General features: G+C 35.7%; 1 protein-coding gene across 1 annotated transcript in view; it reads right to left on the reverse strand.

The window, feature by feature from the left end:
- The window catches only part of LOC148954143 (apolipoprotein L3-like), a 44,682-nt gene extending 31,813 nt beyond the window's left edge, over positions 1-12,869 (reverse strand). Inside the window, exon 1 of the mRNA XM_089086938.1 lies at positions 12,681-12,869. Within this exon, the coding sequence (XP_088943064.1) occupies positions 12,681-12,867 (187 nt within the window). The 5' untranslated portion in view covers positions 12,868-12,869. The remainder of the gene's footprint in view (positions 1-12,680) is intronic.
- Positions 12,870-19,510: the final 6,641 nt, after the last annotated feature.

The following is a 19,510-nucleotide window of genomic DNA, read 5'->3' on the forward strand; positions in this document are numbered from 1 at the left end:
TATATGATTGGGTTCACCCCCTAGTCAATACCTCGCTCTTTACACTAAAAATTTCTTAATACTTTAATAAGAGCTATTTATTCTAATTAACGGCCTTTGTGATTAAGGGGTCATTCTTAAAGAATCGGAAAAAATTCGAACTTTAGCGTAAAGAGCGATGTATTGCTAGGGGGTGAGCCCCCTAATATACGCAATAAAAATATACGAATATAGAAGTTTGTTACGTAAGTTAATTCGTAAGACACGTATATTTATTACTAATAAAAACGTTCGTAAAAAAATTAAACAACTTTCGAGAAAGCCATTTAGCCAAAACAAAGTAAAATTAATTTGCAATTTTTTTTTTTTAATTATTCATGTACGGTGAGCCAAAATCAAAACCTGCATTAATTCAAAAACGCTCAAATATTAAATAAAAACAAGTTTTTTAACTGAAAGTAAGGAGCGATATTAAAACTTAAAACGAACAGAATATATTCCGCATGTGAAAGGGATTAAGATAAGATAAGATTTATTGCTGAAAAACGGCTATCACAAGCCCAAAAGGGCCGAATTCGCACTTTAGCGTCAAATAAAGCAAAAAGAGAACAACAAAAACAAACAATAAAAAAAAACAGGAAATTATAAAAGGGTCAATGTCAATACGTAAAAATGTTAAAAACAAAAACAAAATAAACTCGTAAAATTAGAAGGCCAATGTCAAGTCAGCAAAAATGCCAAGAAAACGAAAACTTGTAAAATTAACAAGGGGTTAAAGTAAAATTAAAACAAAAACATAAGTTAGTTGGTGACTAACAAACATAAAATATTTGCAAAATGGGCATTAAAATTAATAACTATGAGGTAAAGAGTGAGTGATGGGGAGGGAGGCAGCGGAGATTCAGTGGTTGAAAATGTCAACTATGTAAGGGATAAAAGTTCTTCTATATCTTTCAGTGCAAACTCTTATTGGGGCAAGAAGGGGGATTTTTGTTGACACAGAACGCGGTAGGCGGGGTCGAAGGGGTGAATATTGACCAGGAAAAAAGGGAGTTGTTCGAGGGTTATGAAGGGCAGTTTTAGCAAAACACAAGGTAATTTATGCTCTCCTTTCCTTAAGGGTGACAAGATTAGCTCTCCTAAGAAGGAAAATATAAAGTACTTTACCCTCATTGAAGATAATTCTTAGGCACCTTTGTTGGACTGCCTCTATTCTGTCCGACAATTCAATGGAAATGCCAAGATGCCAAAGAGGACAGGCGTACTCAAGGGTTGGGCGTACAAATGACAGGAAAATCCTCAAACAGTGCGATTTAGGGCATTTAAATTTTTTAAAGAGTTTAAGGAGGGAAAATGCGGCATTTGCAAGTTTTAAGATGTCATTAATATGACAATCCCATTTTAAGTCGCTTGAGATGGTAACGCCCAGTAATTTCATAGTGGTAACAGACATTTCAGGGGGGATTGGACAGGAGAAAGAAGGAGGAGTTTTAAGGAAATTAATAGTAAGAACAGTTGACTTTCATATCATCAGTAAGAGCTTCGGCTGATATCGAATCCAAGATGTCCATCCATTGGGTTGCTTTTTGAATTTTTGGAACCTGTCACTAACATGTTCCGTTGAGAGGGTTTGTCCCCTCGTCAACGCCTCACTCTTTACGTTAAAGTTTGACTCTGTCTCACAACTTTATTTTTAAAAACAGTAAAAATCTCTAGCGTAAAGAGCGAGGCGTTGAGGAGGGGATAACCCCTTCATATACGGAATAATTTCTGTTCGTTTTAAGTTTTAATGTCGCTCCACACTATCAGCTAAAAAAAACTTTTTTTTTTTAATTATATCAAAAGAACACATTCCGTTGTGCCGCGACACAATGACACAAAAAGGCTTAAAAGGGACATATTTTGGAAAAGTGATCACATAAAACGAAACGAAAAATTTCCCAAGTGGATATATATTTTGGTAAAAACAAATTATCACTTTTCACCAAAGTATTGCTTTTTCTCGGTTTTTTTTTTTTTATTAGCATCCAGGTTTTGCCAGAGATGTCGTAAGTAAAGGATTTTTGCCAAAGTAAGGAGTTTACATACTTATATGAATTTCGTCATTTCGCAGTAAGTCATTTTGCATGATTGTTTTATATGGATTTTTTTTTCGTAATTTTTGATGTTAACTTGCCACTTTGAAATAAGTTTGCAAAGCATCTTTTGGTCTATAATATAATTGGTAAAAATAAACTTTAGTTAGATTTCAAGATGGACACATTTTAGCTAAAAATTACAAATTTTTTTATGCTCAGGAGAAACATTCATGAACAAAAAAGTGGCAAAAATCGAGCAAACGTTCATTTCTAGACGAAACTTCAAGAGTTGAAGAAGAAGAAAATTGTAGTTTTAGACCTCTATGAAATGGACGAGCCAGGTAAGTTCGGAGTTTGATTATAGTCCTATTTTGTAGCTAGAAATTTGTTCTTTCAAATGAAATATTACTAGTCTAATTCTGAATATACGTTTAGCCCCAAACATGGTTGCTAAAGATGTTAGCGTATGATCACATCAGACATTCATTGCCAAACCATGCCTAGGCAAATAGAATCTTAAATTTGTGATTTTATGGGTGATTTATTAATATTAGTTGTATCTAAATAAATATTCATCTATCAATCTATATAGCTATTCAATTACCTAAACAATAAGACAAGGGCTCTTTTTAGCAAAGGAATTCACAATATATATTTTCTTTTTTAGTAGTTCTTTATTGACTGGAAAAATAGATAGCTACACAATTTCAGTGCTGAGTATGACAAATTGTGCTCTACAATCGAGGGCAGAGGTCCTCTTTAAGATCGTGAATAGTGACACTCTGTTTCTGCTCCTCCTTTTACTACGAATATTCTAGTGAATTAATATAAGTGATTTGTTATTGTTTGTTTATTGTGTCTTAACAAATATTGATCTATCTATCTATCTGGCAACCAATCTATCAATTTATCTATCTATACACCTATCTATATTTTGAACATACGAAAATGTTTTCTGTGATACCCAAATAAGATTTACAAATACCTTGAATGTCTTTTTAGGTCGTCCAGCTACTAAACCTGACTCTACAAGAGGTCATTGTCTTAGGCCCTCAGAAGAAAGACTGATCAAAGAAAGAAGCAGAATAACTACCACCAATATGACTGCAGAAGAACAGAAAATGCTTGTATTCATACCTGGTCGCGAATCGGGTTTCGATATCTTGTCTGACGAAGAAGACTGAAACTGGGCACCAGACAATCCAGATCAAGAAGCTTCTACTTTCTCTCAGCTGTTATGACAACGAGGAAAGAAATGATGAACAGTACATCAACCACCCAGACAGCATTCCTTTGTCAGTACTTGGCAGGTTCGAGATGGACAATGTACATGATATGGATCGATTCAGCTCATCTCTCCCAGGCTTAAACGATATAATAGCAGCAAACAGTTCTTCAATAATACCAACAGCACCATTAGCAAATTCTTCTGCAAAGCCATCAGCAAGAGTTAAAGCATTTGGTATGCCTCTTATCCTTACAAGAACTAAAAATATTGCCCCTTCCCAAGCAGTAGCAAATCTATTACTCTGGTAAATTCTCCTCAGCTCACAGCAAAACCATTAGCAAAAAAAGCTGAAGATAGCAAAGAAAGGAAAGCAGTGCAAGTCAGTAGAAGCGCAGCCCACAACTCTAGATATTACATGGAAGGTTTTGATGCCAAACTACGACGAGGTAAAAACGTCTCTTGATCTCTTCCAAATGTTTATCACAGAAGATATTCTTTCCAACACTATGGACCAAGCAAGCCTGAATCCTATGAAAAAAAAAAGAATCTGGTTAGAAAAATTTCCCTTGAAGAGCTGCTGTGATTTCATGGAGTGTAAATGCTTATGAACAGTGCCAAATTTCAGGCTATTATAATGAACTAGGAGAAGGGAATACGATATTCTCTAGTGGCTGATACCGTAAGCAGAGACTGGTTTCATCAGCTTGAAATCCTTTTCCATATTGGCGATAACACATTAAATGATACCAAAAGGGGATCTTGCTTCGGCTTGTAGAAACTCTGCCTAAGTTTGCGACATTTAAACTCTACTTCGATAACTTCTATTCTGGAATCAACCCCATTAAAAACTTTGGTCTGGCTATGGAATTAAGTTATGTGGTGCGATACGCAGCAATAGGATGAGGAGTGCTGTTCTAGATACCAACGCCAAGATGAAACAAAAAGACGAGGGTATTTTGACTTTCGTCTTGAAAGACACTCAGAAGTATCGATAGAAACTAATATGACAACAAACTATTCTGTTTGACTTTGACATACTCTGCTGTTACACCCTTTAATAAGTGTCGGAGATGGGATGGTACAAAAACGAAATTCATCCAAATTGATCGCCCTCGAATGGTCCGTGACTACTACAAATGGGTGGGGTAGATCTTGTAGGCATGGTCTTTGAACTTCACAGGACTGATATCAAACAGTTCGTGGTGACGAACTGTAAGTAAGGAGTGACCCGGCTGAATGGTAACCGAAATTCTAGAAAATGGGTTTTGGATACCAATAGATACATCAAAAGAATCAGATTTTAATGCTGATTTTAAATATATAATTTTCATCAAGTTTAGTACTACCCATCAAAAGTTACGTGCCTGAGAAAATTTGACTGATTTTCAAAAAAAGGGGGAAAAAACTCTAAAAGCTATAGAACCTTAATGAAAATCAAACTATCAGATTCAGCGTAAGAGAACCCTACTGTCGAGGTGTCAAGCTCCTATCTGCAAAAAAGTGGAATTTTGCATTTTTTGCCTGAAGAAAGATCACGGATGCGTGTTTATTTCTTGTTTTTTTTTTTTGTTTTTTTTTCCCCAGGGGTGATCGTATCGACCCGGTGGTCCTAGAATATCGTGGGAGGGCTCAATGGAACGGAAATTAAAAGTTCTAGTGCCCTTTTTAAGTGACCAAAAAAAGGAGGGCAACTAGGCCCCCTCCCAGGCTCATTTTTTCCCAAAGTCACCCGATCAAAATTTGGAGATAGCCATTTTGTTCAGCATGGTCGAAAATATGATAACTATGTCCTTTAGGATGACTTTATCTCCCGAAGTCCCTGGAAGGAGGGCTGAAAGTTATGAACTTTACCCAATGTTAACATATAGTATTGGTTATTGGGAAATATTCAGACGTTTTCAGGGGGTATTTTTTCTGGTAGTGGGGGGGGGTCGGGGGTTATGTGGGAGGATCTTTTCATGAAGGAAGTTTTCATGGGAAAAGGGACATTGCTATGAAGGGGGTGCCAGATTTCCCAGCATTATTTTAAAAAGGATCAGAAATTAAACATAAAAAAAAACAAGTTTTTCAACTGAAAGTAAGAAGCCAAAGATTTTTTAGTACTTTCATAAGATCTATTTATTCTAAATAACGGCCTTTGTGATTAAGAGGTCATTTTTAAAGAATTGAAACAAAATTCACACTTTAGCTCAAAGAGCGAGGTATTGACTAGGGGGCGAACCTCCTAATATACGTATTAAAAATATATGAATATAGAAGTTTGTTACGTAAGTTAAGTATATTTATTACTAATAAAAACGTTCGTAAATAAAATTAAAAAAGCTTCGAGAAAGCCATTTAACCAAATAAAAGTAAAATTAATATGCAAATTCTGTTTTAATTATTTATGTACGGTGAGCCAAAATCAAACCCTGCATTAATTCAAAAACGCTCAAAAATTAAATAAAAAAAAAACAAGTTTTTTTAACTGAAAGTAAGGAACGACATTAAAACTTAAAAGGAACAGAAATTATTCCGTATATGAAAGGGGCTGTCCCCTCCTCAACGCCTCGCTCTTTACGCTAAAGTTTGACTTTCTCACAACTCTATTTTTTTTGAACAATAAACAACTTTAGCGTAAAGAGCGAGGCGTTGAGGAGGGGACAGCCCTTTTTATATACGGAATAATTTCTGTTCGTTTTAAGTTTTAATTTCGTTCCTTACTTTCAGTTAAAAAAACTTTTTTTTTTTATTTATTTTGCTCTAAGAAATGAAATACGAGAGTTTTGTGCACTACTTTTTTGAAATGACTGTTAACAACGCCTGGCTAATACACCGCCGACCGTGTAACCAGATGAATGTTCAGCATATGTCTCTTCTGTACTTCAAAATCGTCATTATTCATCGTTTGATTCTAACTGTTGTATATTAAAGTTCCTAAAGTAGGGAGATCATCTTTGTTAATGTTTAAGTCGAATACATTCTTTGCTAAAAAGAAATGCCTTTAGAATCAGTCCGCTTTGACCAGACCTCACATTCTCCTGATACGACTTAAAAGGGAAGATATCCATCTGAAAAGTTGTCTATGGGCTGATCCAGTTTAGTCATGCGTTTGAAGTTCAAAGTTCAACTCAGCTTGAAATCAGATCGCAACTGTTGTTGCAGATTTTCACCTAAAATAATATCCACATATGCCCAGCGGGACCATATGGTAACCTTTTCCGCTTCGGATATGGAACGAAATAAACTTTTTTCAATAAATATATTCTCTTTGAACCTCCAGGATCACTCCCTGCTATTTCCAGAATTTGTATAGAACTCCTTCTTGGTTCAGATCTGAAAGAGATAAACAGATGCCTTGATAGATACATCTCACAGGCAACGATCTAGCGTTGCTTCTTGTAAACTCCCATGACCCTTCAATATGTTCTTTTTTCAGAGCCACTTCATAAGGAAGGGGTGGTCGTATAAACTTTGGAACAGGTCCATTCGATTAGAAATTGAAGGCTCTTGTGCCCTTTTTAAGAATCAAATGTGACTGCAAAGCAGCAATCAACGGCTCAAACCTTTTTTCCCCCAAATGCATCCCATCAATTTTTGAAATAACCATTTTGTGACAACCAGCCCCCATCCGCTTTCTGTTTTTAGCTTCCCTTCCCTCAAAGATATCCAATCAAAAATTAAAGTAGTGATTTTGTTCAGAGTAGTCCATAGGTTATTTATCTATGCCTCCTGGGATGAGTTAGCCCCCCAGTGTCCCCGGCGCAAGGACTGTAGCTTTCACAAGAGGTTGTATGTTGCCTATTTCTTATATATTAGGTTCATTTTTGGGAAAAGCGGACATCTTTGATCCTGGTTCTCTAAAAAGGCTTAGGGGTAGTAAAGTGAAACTTTCAGCTAACGTAGAGAGGGGTGTCTTGTAAAACCAAAGCACTATATGCCAGATGGTTTTCAAAAGGCTTATAGTAATATCTAAGGAAAAGCTAATTTTTTAGTTGAAACTTTTAGGATATTTTGAGATGGATGTTGAAGAGTGATAAAAACGTCACCAGCCACTCGCCTAACCCTTTTTAGATGCCACAGCCACCCTCAAGACTGATAGAAATTTTAAAAAGTCATTTTATTCGAAATTGTTAATTTTTTGTCAAAAAAGTCATTTTTTCTCGCAAGAGGATTTATCACTGGAAAGGTAAGAATTTTTGATCCTGGGGGTGTCGAAAAGGCCAAGGATAATATGGCGAAACTTTAGGGAATCATTAGAGAGACATTAAAGTAAATCAAAAGAAACTATGTGCATAAAGGTTATCAAAAGGGCGCATGTGCAATATCTTCGGAATGGCTAAGGGTTTTAACTTAGAGTTTTCAGGGACACTATTACTACTACTGCTGTGAATGCAACTGTGGCTGTGACTCTTTGCGACTGTGACTTTGGCTACAGGTGAGTGCTTGCAATTGTGACTACTTCCAACTTTTACTAGGGCCACTTGCAACTGGGACTGTGACTACTTTTGACAACGACTACTTGTAATTTCTACTTTAACCTTTCTTGACTGGGTTGGCGATTGCAAATACTTGTGACCGTGATTGCTTGTGACTGCCACTGTGACTAATTGCGTCTGCAGCTACTTGCGACTTTGACTATTCGTGACTGCGACAAATTGTGACCTTGGCTTCTTGTGACTGTCTCTGCTTGGGCTATGGCTGCGACTGCAACTACTTGTGATTGCGACTACGGTTGCTACTATTGACGGCAACTGCGGCTAATTGTGACTGCCACTGCTTGTAGCTGTGAATACGATTACCTGCAACTCTGACTAAGACTACTTGTGACTGCGAATGCACCCAATTGTGACTAAAACAGTTGCTGCTTGTGAGTGTAACTGCTACTACTAGAACTGCAAATACTATTGCGATTGAGACTGTGACTGCAAATAATACCAGTAATTCTGCTACAACTAGAGCTATTGAGTTAAACCGAAAGCGTTTAGGTGCATTCTACTTGTCACAAGGGTATAGTGCATCTATTTTATACGAAGGGCTTATCTGTAATTTTTCACGAATACTAAATTTATTCAGTTGAAAATTTCAGAGAAGGTTGAGAGGGCGGCAAACTAAATCATAAGACGCTAGTTGCATCCAAGTTGTCAAAAGGACTTATCTGGGCGTGCCTAAATTGATGTCAGGAACGACTAATGGTATTAAGTTAAAAGCTTCAGGAAATGCTACGGGGGATGTTGAACCAATTTAACTGACACTATATGCATCCAGGTTATCAAATGAATATCTGCTATGTTTCAAGAACAATCAGGGAGGGGTATCAAGTTGAAACACGGGTTTGGATTTTGCTATTAGTGTGTTTTATTCATTTTAAAACAAACTTTTTAAACTCTCTCTCTCTTTCTCAGATTGAAGGAAATTTGCGCGCCAATTATATTGAATGCAATCAAAATCCATACTCACATCACATTATGCAACTTAAGAATTTATTTTAGAATTGGATATTTCAATTTTTATGCCGAAAACTTGAAAAACTGGAGAAATGTTCATTATATTATCCAGTAATAAATCTTTGGCAATAAGAAATGAACGAAAATTAATTTTCTAAAGAAATTATGAAAAAGATTTTTAGAATAAAAGAAACAAAGTCTTACAGTAACTCAAACACAAAACGACCAGAAGCTACTATCAAAGAACAAATGAACCCCAAAACAAAAAGATATTACAATAAATAAAAAGATTAGATGTAAAGATGATAAATACTGGTACAGGTGAAAAAAGAAATCTTAAAACGAGCAAAAATCAAACTGTTGTATATTCAATTCAGTCTTAAAACGAACAAAATCTCTTACAAACAAGAGTTTTGCTACTATTTGCTTCCCCCTTCCTCAGTCGTAAAAGCTCTAAAGCCTATTGCGTCATTTGCAGTTTACTAAAAATGAAATATATTACAAGTATTTTTTATTTGTATTTTCAACATTTAAAAATGAAAAACCTACTGTTAGTAAAATTTCGAATTAATGAGAATTCCAGAATTAATGTTATTGTATATTAAATATTCAGTTTATTTTCATTTTTTTCCCGGTCATCTTGATTATTAAAGTGATTTTGTTTTTTGTGGCAAATTGTTTTGAAAATTAAAGCCCGCTGTTGAAAATACATATAGTTCTTATAAATTACAAATGACATAATAGGCTTTATAACTTTTACGGTTAGGGATGGGGGAAGGTGGATTTGCAGTAATTTCTGTTCAGTTTAAGTTTGACTTGAATAGTCAATTTAATGTTTGCTCGTTTTAACACATATTTATTCATTTATATCAGTATCTGTTATCCTTATGTTTGGTATGATTATTTATGTACAAGTTGCTCGTCTTTAGTTTACTATGGATCTTTATTTTTCTATGAAAAAGTTCTTTTTTTGTAAATTAATTAGCAAAAAGACTGATGCGTTATACCTTGAAGGCTCTAGCAAACTTTCATTTATTAGAACTATGTTTCTACCTTTGAGTATGCTTTACACTCAAGCAAGCAAGCTAAAGAAGTCGTGGCTAAAATCTAAAAGTAGCGAACATGTGTGATAGGTACCTGATCCCTTTGTTAAAATGTATTTTTGGAGTGATAAATAAAAAAGGTTTCAAAAATCCAAAAAAGAAGCATTTCCCCATGGGTCTGAAATAGCTGCCATCTATTTCTATACCTATTTCTGTTTAATCTATGTGGCAGTAAACCAAAATCCGTCTATTCTATAATTGCCATAACTGAATTTTTGTGCACAATGTGTAAGATTTTTCTAGCCATCCACTGAGCCCACTGACTACGAATATACCCAGGAATATGTTTTTTGAGAGGGGCTTGATCTAAAAAAAAATATATTGCATCAAAACGCATTCCATGATTCATGAGTCAAAATGTATTTTTGGAATTGCAAATAAAAAAATTAGAAACCCCAAAGAGAAGTCTTTGGCTGTCATCTATGTTTACAGCAACCTTTCATCTAGGTGCCAGTAAGCAAAGTGGGTCTCTCTTCAAATCGTCATGACGAAATTTATGCGCACAATATTCAAACGTATACAGTGATCCCCTAAAACAACTGGTTACGAATATGTCCAGGAATAAGCTTCTCTGAGCTTAATCTTTAAATATATGCTGAAAGACTAAAAAGTTCACTCTAATGATTTTGTATTTATTTTTCAGATTCCTAGCACCAAATCAATTCCAAATTTAAATGAAACTAGATTGCCAACAGTGAAAGAAAGATAAGAGACCAATAAAAGACTTTTAAGCAACAAAGGAGCTACTAGCTGCAAACTATATGAACCTAATAGCTACTGAAGGCCTTCTGGGAGGGGAGACTTCAATTGTCCCAAAGACAAAAGTTAAGACAATGGGTGTCCATAAAAAGCTTGTTGTTGCAGCTAAACAAATAGCTTCCAATGCGTTAAAAGGACTAGATGCTATGAAGAACATCTTGTTTGCATAGCAAGGTATTTAACATTCTCTATACAAAAAAAAAGTTTTTCTGAATCTAGTTATGAACCCGTCAAATGTAGAACCTGGGACAATTGTAATTGTGGAAAGGAAAATAACCAACGGTGAGATGAAAGTAACTTCAGATTTCGCTATGGACTTTCCGTATCTGAGACCAACTTGATAAGATATTTTGAAAAGCCTTTCCACCATGATTGTTGAAACCAAGTTTGTTTAACTCCAGTGTTAGAATTTACAAAGCTTTTCTAGGCACCCATTGACGATATCAAGGGCCCAAACTTGGTACCCTATCGGATAGAGATATTTAAGATTAGCGTAACCAACTTAAAGTTAGACCTGCGGAAAACATCGTTCCTTGTCTCCTAGATATAATTCTTTGAACTTTTCCACTGGAGAATACCAAAGCTTCAGATGTAAATACCCTTCCAACCTTAAACTGTCATACTGATAGGCATTTTTTCCTATCCGTCTGAGACCCTAGGTCCACCCCGGTAGACATTTTCTGTTTTAAATTTATACAGTAGAAAACAGTGGAGGATTACGATAACTTAGGATTTTTGCCCTGGGGCTTTGAAACATAAGCATACCTGAGCCTGAAAATACTTGCAAGATGTGCCAGTTCTCTTTAAATTCCCGAAGACTTCCACAATGGAAGTTGGAGAATTACGGCTTAAATGCAATTTTATTACCAGACCCTCGTCCCTTTCCTTATACAGCACATTTTTAATCCCTACTTTCCATTTACATAAGAGTCAAACCAATACAATTAAACATTTAAATCATAATCTACATAAGCCGTTCTTTCTTTTTTATTGGTTCTCTTATATTTTTTGGGAGAGAATACGCCAACAGATGACAACAAGCTAACAAAATTGTGCGATAACAAAAGACTGTGAGACAGCTAAATGTGTTGGCTATGTACTATTTTCAATGAATGGGGCTTGGACGAGCACAAATGAATGAGCACAAATTTGCTGGATTCTTCACAATTTTCCTCGAGATTCCGGTATTCAATTCCTTTCTAGGGCTATTTGTGCTCTTTAAAGTCCCGTTTTTTTTAAGTCACATCATATTGTTTTATGTTAATAGCTGTCGATGAATAGCTCTATAATTATGGTGGGGTAGTGACTTAATGGGTAGCTCATTCTAATTTTCCATAAATAGAACTAGCTTAAATTTTTCATCTATCAACCCAAATAATTATTCTGAACTTCATCTGTACAGTATCTGTTACAGTGAACGAGGTTTTCTGCTGTACTTGTAAGTAGGCGAATTGCAGTAGTAAAGGCGAGGATTTAGTGAGGTGAGGAGCTCTATAGACGATGAACTGGTTGGTTAGGAATTTTGTGAGGTGAGAACCTAAGGGCACGAGTTAATAGGGAACCATATGTTTGACAGAAATACAGAAACTTTTAAAAAAGGGTCTTCATCAGAACACGCTCTAAAGGCACTAGCAACAGGTGTATTTGAAAAAGAATAATAAATAAATAAACCAAATAGAAAATTAGAAAAATATACAAAATAACAATAAATTAACAATAAAATTATAATAATAAACTATAAATGTAATATAAATAAATCAAGTATAACACATAAAATATAATATAAATAATAAAAATAATATGTAAAAATTTACTGCCAATGGGCCAAGGGAGCATGCTCGGCAAAAAAAAAATAATAGGCATAAATACAAAATTATAAAAAATGAATAATAAAACAAATAAATAAAATAAAAATATAAAATAAAATTTGAAAGCAGCTCACACCAAACTATCCTTCTCTTTCAATTGACTTTTTGATATCGACTAAATTTAAAACTAAAACTATGAAAGCTTCACCGAAAGTACTTATTGTTCTGACGTAAAATTAATTTCAAGAAGGATACTAAGGGATACTAAAGGATTTAAAATGGATAAATACCCAACTTACCCACAACTTTTGAAACCTTAGTGCTTTGAAAATTCAACTTTAGCTCTTCTGATATAAGCTGTATCTCATGGATAAGATCTGTTCTAAATTGGATCCACTGTGTCAATAATCCATAACATTCATCAAATTTTGTGTCACAATATGAATAGCTTGTAGAAAACCATGATTTTATTTCATTATCATTCATAGTTCAATAAAATACCACACCCAATACTTTTGAAATTTATCTTCATTTAGCTTTATCTATTTTTTTTTAAACAAACAAAAACACGATATGTCATTTAGATTAAAGTTAAATTTCTTCTGGAGAAACAAAGTTCATTTTTTTTTGTCATTTATCAGAAAGAAATTGAATAGACGTTTCAAAATATATAATGTTTATGTTTTAATATATTTGCTTTCGACAAAACCGAAGAGAACGAAGAAAAAGACATCGCTGATTTGGTAAGTTTCAGCTATTGAAAAAAAAAAAACGAAAAGACAAAGTAAACATTTCGACAACTTTGCAAACTTTGCCAAGCTTGCAAGGTTTTTTTCACTGGCTGAAAATCACCCTCGTTGGGTTTCTTGGTTATTTTTTTCTTTGTTTTTTGGTGAACGTCGTGTATAACCAATGTAATTTTATAAAATATTAACATTTTTACGTCTATCTTTAACGATATTACGACCATCAGAAAATACAAAAAACTCTAATCAAAATGTCATTTTGATTAAAGTTAAATTGTTTTTGAGATAGGAAGTTGAGTTATCTTTTAACGTCATGTTTTTACAATATTTTGGCTACCAAAACACTTGTGTGTCAACTTGGGGTGGGGGCAAAAGAAGGATACCCCCCACTGTCCACCCCCAATTTGGAATTTCGAATACTTTTTTGGGGTATTTTCATTGAAAAATACTTTTTTGGTATTTTTATTGAACATTATCAGAAAAAAATACCCCCCTTTGAATTTGATAAATTCATTTTGCCCCTTTTCTGCTTCGCCTACATTTTCTTGAATTGAAACAATTGTCAGAACAAGTAAATTCTGTTAAAGTTCAGGAGATAGGAAGTTTAAGATGTTTTTGTCATTCCTCAACAAGAAACTGAATAAAATTTACAAAGAATCACTTTTTTAAGCTTGAATATGTCTTACTTCTGTGTTTTACAATTGGCCATTAGAAAAAACAAAAATACAGTATGTCATTTTGAAGAAAGTAAAATTACGTTTGAATATGTGAGGCTCAGGTTTATTTTTTATTCCTCAGGAAGTTTTAAAATTTAAAACGTTTATGTATTACTTGTCTGTTTTATAATTCTATGACTAAATAACAATAAGAAAAAAGAAATAAGGATGTCATTTTGTTTAAAGTAAAAGTTCTTCGAGAGATGGGAAGCTTAAGGTTTTTTGTATTTTCTCCGCATGCTTCAATTCACTGCGCTCTATTTGGAAAAATAAATATATCCCCTTAAAACTGAAGATGCGACTCTTCCGTGCCTTGGTGATTCCAGTTGCAACGTATAAAGCAGAGACATGAGCTCTTAAAGCCGATGACAAGAACCGACTGGCAGCAGGGTTGCCAAATCTTTTAGGGACAAAAGTGTCTAAATCGGCCAAAAAGGGACACTTTTAGTGTCCCTTTAGAAAATTAACCAATATACAGGGTTGCCACTATGAATTTTCAAAACCTGTGAAAAAAAGTGCCGAAAAACCTGTGTGCAAAAACATCTATAAGAAAAATCCCCAAGACGTGTACAAACCTTAAAAGTAAAGTACAAATTTAAAGCAGTCTTATTTATAAAAAAAAAAGGAAGAAATTATAGACATTTGGTTTTTGATTTGGAAAGGTGTCCAAAAACTGTCCTTTTTTTCAAAAGATGCCTTTTTGACCCAATAGTGTCATCGTGTCCCTCAGAGTGAAAAAGTGTCCAAAAGCCACTAAAAGTGTCAATTTGGCATCCCAGACTGGCAGCATTTGAAACTAAATCGCTCCGAAAGCTCAGTGGCATCATTTATCTTGACCGATTATCAGACGAATTGCTTCTGTCCTCCTTGAATTACCCTTAAACCATCATGCAGACGATCAAGCTCCAACAGCTTCGATGGTTAGGACACGGTCGGTGTATGTCCCCACCCCAACTGCCCAAAATAGCCTTTGAAGGGAGAATAAATGCCTCTCGCCCAAGGGGACGACCTCCCAAGCACTGGAGGGAAAAACTTTTCGACCATACTACCCAGTACTGCCGAGGACTGCAAAAAAGAAACAGGGAGGCATACCGAAAATATTGTTTTGATGCCATCAGAGAAGCAGCCCCGAATTGGCCAACCCGACCGGATGGGAGCAAAGTAAGAAGATAATATTTGTGTGTTTTACTTGTACATTTTAGGATTTTTTAGCAATCTTCATAAAAGAAAAAAATCTAATATTTCTTTTGGTCGAAGTCAAAATCCTCTTCAAAGTACAAAGTTCAAATTCTTGTTCTCATTGCTCGGCAAGAAACTGAGTTTTAAAAAACGAACTGCTCGATCCAAAAAAGATCATTTTTTTCCTTAATCATCTGACAGGCATGCTGAAAGATATTTTGCTATATTAATTGCATTATTGCTTACCTTTATAACAAAAATTCTCAAATTTCTAGATAAAGCTCTAAAAAAGCCCCGCTTTCTAACCCTCTTAGTGCCTCAGTTCTTCTTTTCCTAACCTGCTTCCAAAAATGTACCATGCCTATACACTGACCATAAGATCTAACAATTTTTTTTGTCCATTCGGCCTTGGAACTTGGAAGACCTAATTTTGGTATTTAGCCAATGTAACCACAAAACTTTTCGACAAAAAGACGGGTTACAACACCACCTAGTGAAAATTGTTCTGCCACCATTTCCGGTATACACAACCTTTATGACTAGTAATATTTCATCGGTGACCGAGATAAGCTCCAACTATTTCATTATTCTTCTATTTTTATTTAACTTTTGATTGATTGAAGCGTGTTAGGTTTGCTCAGTGATCAGTATAAGCTATCACTTAATATATTTAAAATATCAAATTGGTGATTGCTCAATTTAATGGCATATTTTGATAATATCACATCCCTCCCTTGTGATCCCCGTCCCTCTCTCTATCTTTCTCAAATACTTCCTTTCTCTCCCTTTTTTAATTTTGCTTTGAGGTGTAAAAGATTAAACAGACGAGTGTCCTCCCTCTCTTTAATAGGATATTTGGTCTTTGTGGGGATCTGTGCTAAGCTGTATATATAGTGGTTGCAAATGTATTTTTTAAACCAGGAAGGGGCTTTTTATCTGATGGAAATACCAAAAACCATGTTTTTTTTATAATAAATATAAAAAAGCACATTTTTCAGAATATAGGGGGGCGAATGAGTAGTAAGGCATCTAGTACCACTGGCAGTGATTGCGTAATATGCCTTACCACGGGTCAGTCACCTATTACTACGAACGGTACTTGCCTTAGCAGACGAGTTTTCTAATGTGACACTCATTTTTTGCATAACATGTTACGAAGGACAAGTTTTTTTGACATAATTTACGTGGATTTTTTCTAAACAGGTATTGCCTATAACTTATAGTTTAAATAATTTTTGATAACTTGATAGGTGATTTGAATTAAAGGAATTGAAATATTTTGCCTATGACATACAAGGTAACTCAATTTGCAAAAAAGGTTTTCCATTTGCAAAACTCTGATCTGATTGAACTTGTCGCCGACAATGTGATGTAATCACTGCTAAGCCTTTTGTTATTGCAACAGCGTTACCAAATTGGTGATTAAGACGGGCTTTGTCTAATTCTAGCTGGAAACTCAGAATTGATAGGAGGCAAGATCAAAAAGGGGTAATTAGTGATTGGATAACTTTTTAACGTGAAATCTCTGAATAAAATATTTTTGGAGAAATTATTTAAAAGGTATAGTTTATTTATTCTAAAGATAATGACGTATACCTTTCCAGAGCATGTAGAGCATTTGACGATGGAGAAATAGGGTTAAAGTGATTAGCAGTTACGAGCGAGGATTCCCCTCTGGTCTCTGAATTGCCTTATGTTCCTAGGTACCTTTCCAGAGCATGTACTTGACGATAGAGAAAAAGGGTTAAAGTGATTAGCAGATAAGGTAACCTCAATGGCGTTTGAACAGTGTTGTCAGTTTAAAATAGAGTTTAATGTTATAGTATACTAGAAAGTAGATACAAAGAGAGATGTAGATGGCAAGAAAAGAATTTTAATAATGGATAGCTCTACCTCTCCGACGTGTTCTGTATAAAACGCAAGTGGTGCTTGAACAGTGTTGTCAATTTAAAATAGTTTAACGTTATGCTACACAAAGAAGTTGATACTAAGAGTGATGTATATGGCAAGAAAACTGTGTTTATCTCTTTGAGATGTTTCTGTATCCTTGGGCTGTGTGTGTTTATTTGGGCTGTTTGAGTCTTTTTGGGCTGTGTTTGTCTCTTTGGGGTGTTTGTGTCCTTTTGATCTGTATATGTTTCTTTGGGCTGTTTGTGTCTTTTTGGTATGTATTTGTCTCTTTGGGGTGTTTTTGTCTCTTTGGGCTGTTTGTGTTTCTTTGGGCTACGTTTGTCTCTTTGGTCTGTTTGTGTCATTTAGTTCTGTGTGTCTTTCTGTTGGATGTTTGTGTCTCTTAGGGGCCGTGTGTGTCTCTTTGGGTCGTTTGAATCTTTTGGTCTGTATGTGTCTGTTTGGGCGGTTTTTGTCTCTTTGGGCTGTGTGTGTGTCTCTTTGGGCTTTGTGTGTCTCTTCGGGTTTTGTGTGTCTCTTTTGCCTGTGTTTGTGTCTCTTTGGGCTGTGTTTGTTTCTTTAGGATGTGTTTCTCTTTGGGCAGTTTGAATCTTTTTGGTCTGTGTGTGTCTCTTTTAGCTTTTTGTTTTGTTTTGGGGTTTGTGTGTCCCTGTTGGACGTGTGCATCTCTTTGGGCCGTGTGCATCTCTTTGAGCTGTATGTGTCTCTTGGGCTGTTTGAGTCATTTTGGTCTGTGTGTGTTTCTTTTGGCTGTTTGTTTCTCTTAGAGGCTATGTGTGTCTCTTTGGGCAATGTGTGTCTCATTGGGGTGTTTGAATCTTTTTGGTATGTATGTGTCTGTATGGGCGTTTTTTGTCTATTTGGGCTTTTTGTTTTTATCTTTGGGGATTTTGTTTATCTTCGGACAGTGTGTATATCTATTTATACTGTTTGTGTGTATTTTTGCTGTTTGTGTCTCTTTAGGCTGTGTGTCTCTTTGGGCAGTTTGAATCTTTATGGTCTGTGTGGGTCTCTTTTGGCTGTTTGTGTCGTTTTGGGCTTTGTGTGTCTCTGTTGGATGTGTGCATCTCTTTGGGCCGTGTACGTCTCTGAGCTGTATGTGTCTCGTTGAGCTGTGGGTGTCTCTTTGTGATGTGCGTCTCTTTAGGCTGTGTGTGTCTCGTTGGACTGTGTGTCTTTTTGGGGTGTCTGAGTCTTTTTGGTCTGTATGTGTCTCTTTGGGCTGTTTGAGTCTTTTAGGTTTGTGTTTGTCTCATTGGGTTGTGTTTCTCTTTGTGCTGTGTGTGTCTCTTTGAGCTGTTTGTGTCTCTTGTGGCTGTGTGTGTCTCTTTGAGCTGTGTGTCTCCTTGGGCTGTTTGACTCTTTTTGGTCTGTTTATGTATCACTTTGGGCTGTTTGAGTCTTTTTGGTCTGTGTTTGTCTCTTTGGGATATTTGTGTTTCTTTGGGCTGTGTTTGTATCTTTGGGCTTTTTGAGTCTCTTTGGGCTGTGTGTCTCGTTGTACTGTTTGAGTCTTTTTGATCTGTTTGTGTCTCTTTTGGCTGTTTGAGTCTTTTTGGTCTGTTTGTGTGTCTCTTTGGGCTGTTTGAGTCTTTTTGGTCTGTGTTTGTCTCTTTGGGCTGTTTGTGTCTCTTTTGGCTGTGTGTTTTTATTTTGTCTTTTTGAGTCTCTTTTGTATTTGTGTATCGTTGGACTGTTTTTTTCTTCTTTATGTGTTTTTGTCTCTTTTGGCTGTTTGAGTCTTTTTGGGTTGTTTTTGTCTCTTTGGGCTGTTTGTGTTTATTCGTGGTATGTTTGTCTCTTTTGGCTGTTTGAATCATTTTGGTCTGTGTGTCTTTCTTTTGGCTGTCTGTGTCTCTTAGGGGCCGTGTGTGTCTCTTTGGGCTATGTGTGTCTCTTTGGGGCGTTTGCATCTTTTGGTCTGTATGTGTCTGTATGGGCGTTTTTTTTATCGTTTGGCAGTTTGTGTGTCTTATTTGGGGTTGTGTGTCTCTTAGGGCAGTGTTTGTCTTTTTAGCCTGTGTGTGGGTCTCTTTTGGTTATGTTTGTTTATTTAGGCTGTATGTCTTTTAGGGCAATTTTGGTCTCATCGGTCTTTTTGTTTGTCTTTGGACTTGGTCTGGCGTTTTGGGCGGTGCTTGTCTCTGTTTGATATGTGCGTTTCTTTTGGCCGTGTGAATTTCTTTGAGCTGTTTGTGGCTCTTGGGCTGTTTGAGTCATTTTGGTCTGTGTGTGTTTCTTTTGGCTGTTTGTGTCTCTTAGAGGCCATGTGTGTCTCTTTGGGGCGTTTCAATCTTTTTGGTATGTATGTGTCTGTATGGGTGTTTTTTGTCCCTCTGGGCTGTGTGTGTGTCTCTTTGGTCTTTGTTTGTTTCTTCGGTCTCTTTATATGTCTGTATAGCCTATGTGTCTACCCCTGTTCTGTGTGTGTCTATTTAGGCTGTGTGTCTCTTTGTTCAGTTTTACTCTATATTGTCTGTATGTGTGTCTCTGTTGACTTTGTATGTTGTTTTTGGGTTTGTGTCTCTCTGTTGGATGTGTGCATCTCTTTGGGCCGTGTACGATTCTTTGAGCTCT

This window comes from Artemia sp. Qi Xiang Cuo, chromosome 3 (genome assembly GCF_049724085.1).
Source record: "Artemia sp. Qi Xiang Cuo chromosome 3, ASM4972408v1, whole genome shotgun sequence".
Classification (NCBI taxonomy): Eukaryota; Metazoa; Arthropoda; class Branchiopoda; order Anostraca; family Artemiidae; genus Artemia; species Artemia sp. Qi Xiang Cuo.